This window comes from Carica papaya, chromosome 6 (assembly GCF_054855325.1).
Source record: "Carica papaya isolate Zhongbai chromosome 6, ASM5485532v1, whole genome shotgun sequence".
Taxonomy (NCBI): Eukaryota; Viridiplantae; Streptophyta; class Magnoliopsida; order Brassicales; family Caricaceae; genus Carica; species Carica papaya.
In genome coordinates, this window is record NC_142314.1 from 3,753,425 (window position 1) to 3,766,314 (window position 12,890).

At 32.5% G+C, this 12,890-nt stretch overlaps 1 protein-coding gene across 2 annotated transcripts; it reads right to left on the reverse strand.

Moving 5' to 3' along the window:
• Window positions 1-2,192: 2,192 nt before the first annotated feature.
• LOC110816499 (uncharacterized) lies at window positions 2,193-9,580 on the reverse strand. 2 transcript variants are annotated; one of them, XM_022044715.2, is made up of 11 exons: window positions 9,452-9,580; window positions 8,952-9,358; window positions 8,788-8,866; window positions 8,440-8,534; window positions 7,606-7,710; window positions 7,389-7,468; window positions 4,092-4,182; window positions 3,908-4,015; window positions 3,737-3,823; window positions 2,935-3,003; window positions 2,193-2,795 (listed from the first exon to the last, which is right to left on the reverse strand). In XM_022044715.2, the coding sequence occupies exons 2-11, from the start codon at window positions 9,171-9,173 to the stop codon at window positions 2,664-2,666; spliced, it is 1,068 nt and encodes a 355-aa protein (XP_021900407.1). In that variant the 5' UTR covers window positions 9,174-9,358; window positions 9,452-9,580; the 3' UTR covers window positions 2,193-2,663. The 2 variants fall into 2 exon arrangements, with proteins under 2 accessions (XP_021900407.1, XP_021900406.1); XM_022044714.2 differs by having other exon boundaries at window positions 8,952-9,570.
• Window positions 9,581-12,890: the final 3,310 nt, after the last annotated feature.

Below are 12,890 nucleotides of genomic sequence, written 5' to 3' on the forward strand. Positions count from 1 at the left end.
AATTATATTCCCACTTAGATCAGAAATATTTATATGAAGTGCCTTCGCCATGTGCTTTGTCCATTTTTCACCCCCATTTTTTAATGAACAAAAAATGATATGATTTTATAAGATTTATCATCACATAAAGCTTTTTTTTTTTATAAGAAAAAAAAAATTGATTGAAAAATAAATTACTGTTTTAATAGTAAACTTGTCAAATATAATTCCACCAAAATTTTGGGATTTATAAAATTCTTTAAATTTTTTTTTTTTTTTCTAAAAAAATATATCTTTTCAACTATCAACCTCTTACTTAAAAAGTACTTTCTGAGGACCACTGACTGTTGTCTCTTTTATGTCTTAATGCTGCTTTAGTTTTCTGATCTTATGTATGTATATATATATTGGTATCTGTTTTGAGGTACATTAGATTTTTTTTTTTTTTTATTTTAAAAATTATAATAAAAAAAGAATGGAAAACTAAACTATATATTAGCTTTTAATAATAATAATAATAATAATGAATAAATTTATAAATAATTAAATAAAAATAAACATCGAGGAGGCCAATAATGTATGCCTTTAAATGAATTATATATATCGTTTCTTATAATTTGTAGTAGTAGTTAATAAGGATGGCCTGAAATCATTCGTGTATAAATGTATGTATGTATTTATTAATATGTATATGTGTGTGTGTGTGTGTGTGGTAGTGTATATTGCATATATATATATATATACACACACACAAAGGGAGGGAAATAAATAGATGAAAAATGGGAAAGAAAGAATAATGGGTGGAGGTGGAGCACATGGAGAAGAGTAGGTTTTGGTTGTGGGAATTTTACACATAATTAAGAATGGCCCCAGCCTGTACTTCCTTTTATCTGCACCAACCATTCTTCCCATGATATTAAAGTGCACTTCAAGTAACATACTCCATTGCACATGTAACATGTTCCACACGCACTTTCTATCTCCCTAATACACACTTTTTCTTTTATTAACACCATAGTTTATAAAAAAATTTATATTTAAATGCACTTATTTAATTAAAAGTAATGAAAAATGATCATATCGTATAAATTTAATTTATTTTTAATTAAAAGAAAATGTAAGTTTATAAATGAATTTAATATATTTTTAATTTTTTTTTCCCAGTATATTATTATATAACTTCGATACCTCAAAGATAATCTTCTATTTTAAGAATCAGCAAAAATATGTATATGTTCTATGATACGTTATAATATCTATTCCACATGTGAAGAAGGACCTTAAAGCCAAACCACAAATACTTGCACTTAATAAGTTAATGAAAATTAAATATACTATGAAGCGTTAGCATGATTAAAATTTTAAAGTATTTATATATGTGGGTAGCATTCTATTAAGTTATTTTAGATTTACATTATTTCTCATTGAGTTTGACGTCCTCGTACAATTTTTTTTCCTCTATTGTCGAATTTCACTCGTGTTTCTCCTTTTTCTCATTTAAAAAAGAATGTAATCCTCACTATTTCTATTCTCCTCATGTACTAATGGATCTCTTCAAACTTCACATATTAGAATTTAGGTAAGAATTAAAGAAAAAAAGGGGAAGGAAATTATGATTTATGAAATTTTAGACTTGGTTAACAAAACTAATGGTCAAGTATTACACTGGTTAATCTTCCAAATAGAAAGTTATAGAATTGACAATTGAAATACTAACTTAGGGCATTTTTTAAACAAAATTATATATAGAGTATTATTGCATCAGTTGTGCTTCTTGCCGTGTATTCATTCTAAAAATAGCCAGTATAGATTAAATTGAACATTTCGTAAAATTGATTAATTAACATAACCTTTACATGGGTCGGGCCGGTGCAACCCAAAGGAGCTATTCAGTAAAACGAACTCGAAAATTTTGACAGTGGTCGGTAAAACGAAGTTGCAACTATTCAGGTGCACCAAGCTGCCCTCACCACAGACTTGCTCTTCAAACTACAGTCTCCACCGTCGACAGAATAAATAAAATATCCTTCGGGTCTAAAAAAAATGGAAAAATTGGGAGACAGATAAAGGGTGAAAAGAAGTTACTGGCTAAGCACATTTTTGTAACTTTTAAGAACGTACACATAAAAAATTAAAGGCTAAACAAATTAACATTAAAGAAAGCAAAACCAAATATACTAAATTGACCAAAAAAACAACTAACAGACAGCAAGTAAAAACGCCAAGCCACAAGTATTAAACTGTCCTTGGCTCAATGCCGGCCAATGAAAGACTAGTAGAAGAAAAAATCTCACAGCTTGAGCGCACAGCCAAGTAGCCACCCGCCTTATCAACCAATCATACATACGTAGTAGGTGGATTACAATTTTATTCACATCTCCCTACTTCTAAGAGGACTCCCCTTAAATAGCACCCTAAAAATTAAATCAAAAGAACATCTCTACACACCCCTCACGTTTTTCTACTTTCTGCTCAAATTCAACGTGGCAGTTATCGAGTCATCAGTGTATTCATTTAAATGTTCGACCTATGTTGAAAAGCAAAATCTTACGAACAAACTCTCTTTGCTCTCATCATCTCTCATAAACATGTTCAAAACCCGAAAAGACAAGCAAAAACAAAAATAAACCATTAAGAAAAGAGATTCTATAGAACTCAGTAAGCTAAACCCTAATTAGGGAATCCTAATCCAAGTCCTGCTTGCTCTTGGTTCTTCTCATCTTTGCCTTAAACCTTGACTTTGCCATCAGAGTCTGTACTGTGTTTTTGAAGTTACCAACAGCCATCAAAACCAAAAGGACCCCACAAAAAATTACCTGCCAAAAACAATTTCCTATTACTGATCCATTTTTATAGCAGATAACAGTATAGCACTTTCATTTCTGGTTTTATCATACATAGAATAAGCTAGTGAACAGAAGAGGTTTTGCGGAAATGTTTAGAACACAATTGTACCTGCCACTCAGAAACAACACCAACAAATGCAGTCTTCAGTAATAGTAGTCCGACATAGGCCTCAAAACCCTAAAACCGATCCAGAAGCACAAATGATATAATCAAGGTTAGCCCCATAAACTGATTTCAATTCAAATAAGGCGTATAAAAGATGGAGGCCATCTCTCAAACTCAGTAAAATATAAGAACACAACCCGAGACCTACGCACTTTCTTAGTCAGAAGGAGTATTTTAACCAATCAGCTTATCTAGCTGATGATATGCGAGTTTCAACAAGATCACTAAGTACTATGTTGCCATTAGAACTTGAAGAATTTCAATACAAAAACACAAAGCTCTTTAGAAAACATGGCAATGCCAACTTTCCACATACTGATTGTGTTATAGCTTCCTTGCTTACTGATGAATATGATAGCTATCCTAGATGTCAATATTTCTTAGGGGTGTGTCATTAGGACTAAAAAGCAAAAATAGAAGCATGAAGTAATTCATTAGGACTGCAAATTTTGTATTAGGTCAATAAATAGAGGAAAGGGATAAACCCAGAGAAGAAGATTCTGTTTCTTTCACTGATTGAAAGGTCTGAACTCAGGGATGTTATGCTTTTCTTAAACTACAGAAGTATGGGCTACAGATTACCCATGTTACATATCATGCAACAAGAGCATGAAGTGATGGTATGACAGATTTAAGGGTGAAGACAGATGATCAGTGGAACTAAATTTATCTTTGAGGGAATCATTTGAATAGAGAACATCGTTATACGTAAATTTTCTAACACCAGCTAAACTAAAAAAATCACCTGCAGAATGAACAGTATAGGACATAAAAGCCACAGCTGCCCATCAACTCCAGCTGTTTCTCCCCAAACAACATCCATTCTCTTGGCCTGGAAATAATAACAGGAAGTCCATTAGGATGGCATGTGCATAAACATGAAAACTTTCACAGTGCAATATTATGAGAGTAAGACCTTTCCAAGTGCAATTCGAGTATATAGTCGCTGGCGTTGATATCTATTTTGCAGAAGCATTGCTATTCCTTGCATCATAGCCCACTGAAGGAAAAGTTGAACTCCTCTCTGCAAGGTAAACCTGATATGTAACAAACAAAATGTACAAATAATCAACCATGAGAGAGAGAAAAAAAGTGGTAACCTGCTTTTGAGCACAATTTGGCTGTCCTTTAATCTCCCATGTCAGGCTAACAAGGGCCATGATCATAGCACAATAATGATGATAAATCCACCTGCAAAAGCACATTCAAAATCCTTGCTCACATTTTCTTACATTGCATTGATGAAATTTTACAAATGAACCAAGCAAATAACATATATACCAGAAAGGTTCAACCAAAACAAGTATGTTCATAAATATATGTTCCTCTCTAAATTGTATTGATGAATATACTTAAGCATGGGGTTACCATAAATATTAGCTGAGGAACAATTATAATGCAAATAGAAAATCTTCAAGAACAAGTATATAAATACCACAGCAGCAACAAAGAATCAGTAGTATATGGATACTACAAAATTCTCTTGACATGGTAAGTATTACCAATGGCAACATATCCTCCCATTTGATTAGCATATTATCATATTTAACAGCCACTTTCATGGACAACTTGTGCAATTGATGTAGAAGTTGAGATAATCTACCTGCTTAAGAATCTGGTTATGCTTAAGGTATCATATCTAAGGTTTTCACACCTAAAAATGGTTACTTCCAGACAATGACCAAACATGAACTGGTGAAAAAAATTCTTCAAATGATTGTATTGATCATATGATGTCTCCTCCAAAGATTACAAAAGTATTTACAGACTAGAATATTAATACTCAATTAGGAGCAGAACCTAAATAGGAAACTTAAAGCAACTGAAACCATTAATAACACTACTACCAAATAAAATCCAGAAACTACTAGATGACAATTTAGACCCTAGACTCCTACCTACACTTTTAGAAAGAAAAAAAAAACAGAAATTAGTGAAATGCCCTTGGATTACTAAAACTTCATTAAATAAACCTGCATCTCTAATCTTTAAAAAACCTATAATTCCTAACCTATATAGTAAATGACACCGAAAAGAATACTAACAATAATATTATCCCATCGCTTATAAATTAAAAAATCTTTGAGATCCCCAGAAATATTGTGTGATCTTTCCCATCTTGCTTTACAAACATTCAAAACAGTACTGAAATATTGTACGTTTCGGCCTATTTTCCAATGACATTGACCATTTTGCCCTCAGTGCTTCTAAACAATCACTTCATCCAGAGGTGGATGTTGAAGAGGCAAAAAACCTATTTGTATACCATAAAGCAACACTGATGTCCTATTAACAGCATTTCAATGAGCTCTTCATAGTTTTTTCCAGCAGCAAACATTTAAATAAACTCTTCATTGCGAACAACCAACTTCTCTGTGATAACTTTAATCCACCGGCAGCTGCACCAGTTTTATGCTAATGGCTGTCACATTGTCATGATTAATCTAATCATTGCAGTATAATGCAGACGTAATAATGGACTAAAGTATGGCAAAAATTATATCTTTACTAGGTCATGTCTCTTTCAAGCAATAAACCACTGTTTAAATCCACTTTTTGCTTTGGCAAGCCTGTATTTTGAACACTAAACAGTCTTTGCCTTGAAATGCTTCAGATTGATATCACAAGTCGAATAAATTAAAAGCTGGAGGAACAACGAGATAATGGCTGTAAATTAAGTCAAAAGTAGTTAAATTAGAGATGGATGCAAATAAAGTCAAACACCAGTTGAAATTTTTTTAACAAAGAAAAAGGTCAAAACCATTAAACTATGAAAGATATTTTACTTTTAGACATATTTGTCACTATGTCACTACCAATCTGTCAGAACTAATTTAACAGCAATACAAGACAATATCTACTAGCAAATGAACCTCCATACTCACCACCATAAAACTATATGCATTGAAACAAAGAAACAAGATTAGGGGCTTCAACATAGGATATTGACAAATATGCAAGATCTAGTAGAGCCACTAAATTATCCCTTAGCCATATCCAAAAGCATTTCTCTAGTTCGTCCTAACTAAAAGAAGAACAAATTTCAGTTTGATCCCTTTTACTTGAGGTTTTTCAATATAAGACCTAGTGTTTTTCTTTCTTTGTTTACTCACTAATTTGTTGTTGAGATATTAGTTAAATCGGTTAACTAATCTCTATGACAAGGATATTGTTCAATTCTCTTTTACCCTTTTGTTACGAGATAGTGAGCTTGAGTAACGTTTGAACTACAAGATAGTGAGTTGGCAAAACAAATAATAAGTTTTGCAAATTGGAATACCTCAAACCACAAATGGAGTTAAATTAAAATTAGTCCTAAAATATATCAAAGAAATTCCTTCCTCCCTGGTCCCTCAAAACCTACTTCAGAACAATTGCTTATCTCAAGCTTGTCTTGTATGTTTCTCCGAATTTTACTTCATCCAATAAGGCAACCATATTTACCAACCACTCATAAGATTAAATCAAATATTGCTCACTAATTCCAGAAAGATTCTGGATGACCATTGCATCCATAGGTCAATGCTATGTGAAAGAACTTAAAAGGAAGGATCAGTGGAGAAATCTATTCAGGGCTACTAAGCATTATTCACCTATAACAAAAAGAAAGTGTTTGCCTGTCAATGTCCGCAACGAACAACAAAAAATGAGTGTTGATGAAGATAAAACAATATCTGAGAACACTTACTGCCGATTCCCACACTATGAAGACAAAATCATAATCGACCTATTGGAAAAAACTCAGTCACATATGCTACTGTTTTACGCATCAAGGATTGGGATGAAAATAAACCTAATTGGACTGACACTTTGGTTAAGATTAAAAAAAAAGGTTCAACGATTGGAAAGAAATTGAGCCAATATCTGGAGTCAGTTACATATAAATGTCAGTTAGTTAAAAGGAACACAATTTCAGCCGTAGACTATCGTTCTCTAACATTGAGATTTTCATTTTCATCATCAAAGTGTCATCTGAGAGCACTTTTGTTTCCTAACACATTCAAAGTGAGCACTCTGCAGAACCAGAGTTAATTGTAACATAGTTAAACAATTAAGAAAGATGTACATAAAAGAGCTAATCTAAGAATTGAAAACACCTATTATACGGTATCGAGCAGATATTTGCAAAATGTGATCACCTTAGCAGGCAGAAAATATTCTAATATTCTAAAAACATAAATCTCATGTATCACACATTTCATCAAGCAACTAGTCTCACTTAAGGACAGAAAATTGACATATCTAAACCTGGAGAAGAAACAGGAGCAAACCAAAATGTTCCCCAGTGACATCTGTTTTTTTTTTTTTCAAGAAAAAAAAAGTAAAGAGAATGAACAGAAGAATGGTGACTGAAAGATCAACCGTGGTTAAACAACAGAAAAGATCAATGTAATTACCATGGTCGAATATCACTTCCATTTGCTCTCAATATGTTCTCTCGCAGAGCCAAACCAGTGTAAAGGAACAAGAGCCATGCCTGACAAGCAAATTCTCTATGTAAATTGCATAAATAACACTTTGCATGTATCCAATATATATACACATGCAAACACACTATAATATTGAGTTGACCAAACATTTAACTGGGAGTGACAAGAAGTAGTTAGTACGTACTTGATAGAGCTGAACTGGAAATGCTGGCAAGCACGCATCCCATACCCAAGATCTTAGAATAAGAAGGCTTGCTGGAAAAAGAAGGAACAGAAGTGCAGTTCTATCCTGCTCCAAGGAGATGGTAGTGTTAGCATCAGTTTGGCTGAGATAGCAGTTCGCATTCTTCTTATAGGTAGAGTTCAATTCACAAGGACGATTATAATGAAAACTCAATTCTTAGGATTGAGTGGATGAGGGCTGAGTCAAGTTATAAGATAAGCTTCCTACATAGATGATATTATTGTGTGTTGCGCCAAGACAATCATATCTAAAGAGGAGAAAATATGTATCATTTAAGATAAATCATTTTTTTATGTAGAAAATAAGCGTTCTTAGATAGAAAAACAGTAATATAGTAAAGAAGAACTAGATATCCTCCCAAAAAAGAGAAGTGCGAACAGAGAGAAAGGCCAACATCATCCGATGGAGGATAGCCAGCTAATCAATATGCAAAGAAAAGAAAGAATAACCTTATTTAAAAAAAAAAAAAATGAATTTAAGACGTGTAAAGTGAGATTCACAAATAGAGCTGTGGGTTCTAGTCTAACAGAATATGTTCTGTAGATAAAATTCTGAAAGCATAATGTTTAATGAACAAATATCCCACTTTAAGCAAGCGGGTAATGATGCTAAAGCTAATAATGACACTTTCAAAAAAAAAAAAAAAAAAGAGAATATGGCGAGCAGGTAAGATAAAACAACAGCAAACTGCATGGTAAAAGAAATTAGAAGAAGTGACACGCATTGGAAGTGAATAAGGGAAACGAATAGGAGTTTAAGAAGAAGAAGCAGTACTCTGTAACTGTTGTACTCCTCTTTAACCTTGAGCTGAACATCTTTGCGAGAAGCTCGCACATTTATAGGCCCCAAAAACATTCTGAGGAAGCGTCCTGGTAAATTAAACGACACGACTATCATCCTCATTGTCAATATTTATGAAGAAAAACGAGAACAAAGTCATTAATTATCAGCTACAATGTCCCGAGGGTACAGAAATATACTACTTTGCAAAAAAAATTAGAAATTAAAATGATAAATCTAGTAGAGGTAATTTCAATTGTTGGATGAATAATATGAGAAAAGATGAATAAATTATTTCTTAGAAAAAGAAATAGAAAAGCAAAAGAAAGAGGTAAAGAATACCCTGTGTTTTGGCAGGAAGAAAAGCCGCGGCATCTCCATCAGCCACCATGCATCTGGCTCTTTGCAAATCTTCCTCCAGCTGCACCTCTCCGGAATTGATAATTAGCAAAGTATGAAAGAACGAGATTAAGAAAACGACGGAAAGAGAGAAAAAAGAAGCATACCCTGTCAGCGAGCTTGGGATCCAAAAGCTTGTTGGCGAGAAGGGAATGAATAGAGGAACGGAGGCGCCGAATGGAGGAGTCAAGAGAAAGAGCCCTCTGGCGAAGAGATTGCTCTTCGCTGGAGGACCTGGATATCAACGAGGCAGCTGATTCCTGCAACTCCTTCGCCTGCTCCACCAATCTCCTCACTTCTTCCTCTACCTTGTTAGCAGAATCCTCCATTGATTTAGCGAATAAAAGTATCGAACTCGATCGCCGAATCGGCTCCGGCCAATTGGATTCAATTGATTACTCCCTGCTTTATATCTAAGCTAACAGGAAATAGCACAACCACTCAATCAGTCCTTGAATATTGTCTTCGAATTCCTAATTCCACCTTTGATGATGGAATTCCAGCGAGCCAAACACTAAAGACATAAGCGAAGAGGAAGAGCAGAATGAGAACGGCGAATCAGCTGTTTTGGTGCGTATATATAAAAATTAAATGTAAATATAATTACGATGGCTGTGCTTTCGTTGTCTTTTTGGGAACGTAACCCTTCCCGATGGTCGCCGCAGGTCGCAGAGCCTACCTATGCCATTATATTCTGTATGGTCTCAACTCTACCATACAATCCCTTTCATTGTGGTTCTCTATTTTATTCTCGTATTTTTTTTTTGCTATATATTTAATAGCAAACGAGGCTATTTTTTAGAATTTATTTAATTCAAATATAGAAAATAATTTTTAAATAAATGAAATTTACATTTTCTAAAATGCATTAATGTTAATGAAACTTTATTTTTATCAAATTCAATTTATTAATTTTAACAAATATATATATTTATAAGGTAGTTAAAATAAGTTTTAGATCAACTTTGATTTTAATGCAATTTTTAATTCTACTATTTTAATTTTGGTATACTTTTAAATTTGGCAGGTAATATAATTTTTAATATAAATAAATAGTAAAACTTCTAAATATAATGATTAAAATTAATTAACTTTCAGATTACTATGATCTTAATTTTAATACATTATAAAATATTAATCAAATTTGTATGCCACTTAATTGGTATATGAATTTCATCCGTATTATTCAGAGTTAAAGAGGAATATATATAATTAGAGAGTTTGAGTTCTACTCAAATAAATAATTCAAATATATAATAAATGATAAATAGGTAATAAATAATTGGTGATAATGATTATAATTATGATCTAATTTTAATTAAATGTTTAGTTTGGGTAAATAAACCTAATTCAAAAAATCAGACACTTATTAATAATATAATTATTGAAAATAGCATTAATTTCTAATTTACGTTTAGAATACATGTAAAAAATAATACATTTTGTACTATATAATATTTTTTTTTATCATTTATGTTAAATATTTTAATCATTATTTAAATTTTAGTTTTTGATATTTAAGAAATTACAAAGATAATAAATTCATTGCATTTTCTTATCAAATTGAAGACAAAGTGGACTTTTGCTAATTACAATACTATTAAAATTATTTTCATTAAATTATATTAAGATTTTGGAGTATTATTTAAATTTAAAAAATAAAAAGTATAACACGTGGCACTTGTAATTGTTACTTTATACACGTTCAAGTCAAAAAAGAAAATACTAAAATAGAAGTTAGTTTATTTACTTATTATTGTTTTCAAATTATTTATTGTTTGACGAATAAACATAAGTTTATAATGTTAGGATTTATAAATATACTTTGTAAAAACTTGTTTAATTTAAGTATGCTTTTATGTAAAATTTAAGTGTATTAGTCATGTTACAAAGAATGAATTACCTAATGACGATTATTTAGATCGATTAAGAATGTTATTTGCATTTAACACTAAACATATTTCGTGTAAATATGCCCTCAAGCGATACTTGTTGAATTTATTTGATAAATTTACAAGCAAACATATATTATATTTATTTAGCGAGTCAATTCAATTATCCAAATGAAGTTGAAAATTTTTCCAATTTAATAAATTTAATTCTAATAGTAACAGAGTTGTTGTATAAGGTTGAGATGTCATGGATCCTTCATATTTGTTGATATGAAAAATTGACATTCTCCTTCTATTCGAATAGTGTCGTCCATGAAACTCTTCTGTAAGCCCCTCCCATATCGTAAACTACAAATATGGCACGTCAAAGTTTGTTTACAACCAAGAGTTAGCTTCCTCTTATTCTATTAGTAGAAATGTCAAACTTAGATAGAAAACTGATAAGCGATTAGTGAATTAATAGATAATATATTCAATATAAATAATATATTAAAATAAAAATAGTATAATATCGATATTATTTTAAAGCTCAAATAATGTAAAAAAGAGAGAGTAAGTGATAAGAGTATGAAATGCGAAGAACAATTTCTTTTATGGGTATCCAATATTCTCTAATCATTTACTCATAATTGTAGAAAGATCTTTAGGTATAAATTCATTATGTTAGGTGTAAGTTGTTGTTAATTTGAGAATATTGTCTCGGGACCATTAATATTTAAAATTAAACATTTTAGTGAATTAAATAAAGAGGAGCCATATTAGAATGTAATAACCAGGAGCGAAAATTTGGCACAGGATTAATTTTAAAAAATTAAATTAATATATAAAAAAATATAAACTTTAAATTTGTAAACTTTTATTTAATATAAAATTAGAAAAAAATAGGTAAAAGATGAAATTAAAAATAATTTTGCGAAAAAAATGATGAAAATTTGGATTCGGGAGGTGTTTTTAAAAGAAAAATCAGAAACTGGGAGTCAAAACGTAATTTAAAAAAAAATGTGCCACGTAGGACCTCCCAGTCAGTAGCTCCGACGAACCGGAGCGCGCCGCGTGACAAGGCATGCTGACTCAATACCACGCGGGAGGCCACGCTGGCAATTCGCGTGCCCGTGATCGGACGGTCTAGATCCGTTCCCTCCTCAGGCGCGATCGGACGGTCGCGATTAAACGCGATGAACGGTTCAGATTCATTTCCTCTTTAAACCCGATTATACGGTACAGATCAAATCACGATGAACGGTTTAGATTTATTTCTTCTTTAAATATGATCGGACGATCGAGATCAAACGCGATAAACGACCCAGATTAAAGGGAGACGGGTATAAATATCTCACTTTACATCAAACTCTAACCCTAGCCGCTAGCCTCCCGTCGAATAAGAAGAACTAGTCGCCGAAGAAGGGAGTCGACCGCCGACTGTCGCCGCGCTGGAGCCACCTTCGACCGCAAAAAAAGGTAAAAAAAAATTTATTCGCTCAAAATTTAATTTTGAACACTCCCATGGCCAAATCGAAGTAAAATGACTGGCGGATGAGCCGAAAACTACGGGTAAAGTCCGACAGCACCGCCACAGGAAAAATAAAAAACTACTTCCGATGAAACCCTTCCTGATTCCCGTTTTGTGTGATTTTTCCACTATTGTATTCACCACTATGTTTTCCACAGGTTGACCGAAGAAAAACACCCAACTGCAAATGTGAGTCAGCGGAGCTGCCGCACCAGAAAACTCCATTGCTGGTAAGTTTTTGTTTTTTTTTTTAATTTTTTTTTGTCAATCGAGTCCCCTTAACATATTTTTTTGTAGGGATGAGTATAAAATCAACTGAAATCGGCCAAAACTGGCCAAAAACAATCAGTCTGAGGTCCGTCGGTGGTGCCGTTATCGGAGGACGGATGCTGCCATGCCAGAATTCCAAAATTGTCTAGAAAAATATTTTTAACACCGATTTTGGATTTTTAAGGGTATTTTTAGGTACTTGAAGCGTGTTTTAATCTTCGAAGAAAAATTTAAGAAACTCAGGGACCGTTAGTAGGCGCAGTTGAGAGTTTAGTATTTCAGACACCGATTCAGGTATGAATCCCTTACCCTATTTCCTGTTATGAAATTTTAGTCTACTTATAAATAATACGGTATTTTGCATAATTTAAAAA

What these genes read in the sequence shown, in the direction of transcription:
- LOC110816499 (XM_022044715.2), bottom strand. Translation starts at nt 9,173, where the DNA reads ATGGAGGATTCTGCTAACAAGGTAGAGGAAGAAGTGAGGAGATTGGTG. An exon ending in CAAATTGTGCTCAAAAGCAG is followed by an intron (nt 4,016 to 4,091) that starts GTTACCACTTTT and finishes TTTACCTTGCAG; the next exon opens with AGAGGAGTTCAACTTTTCCT. An exon ending in CTATACTGTTCATTCTGCAG is followed by an intron (nt 3,004 to 3,736) that starts GTGATTTTTTTA and finishes GATCGGTTTTAG; the next exon opens with GGTTTTGAGGCCTATGTCGG.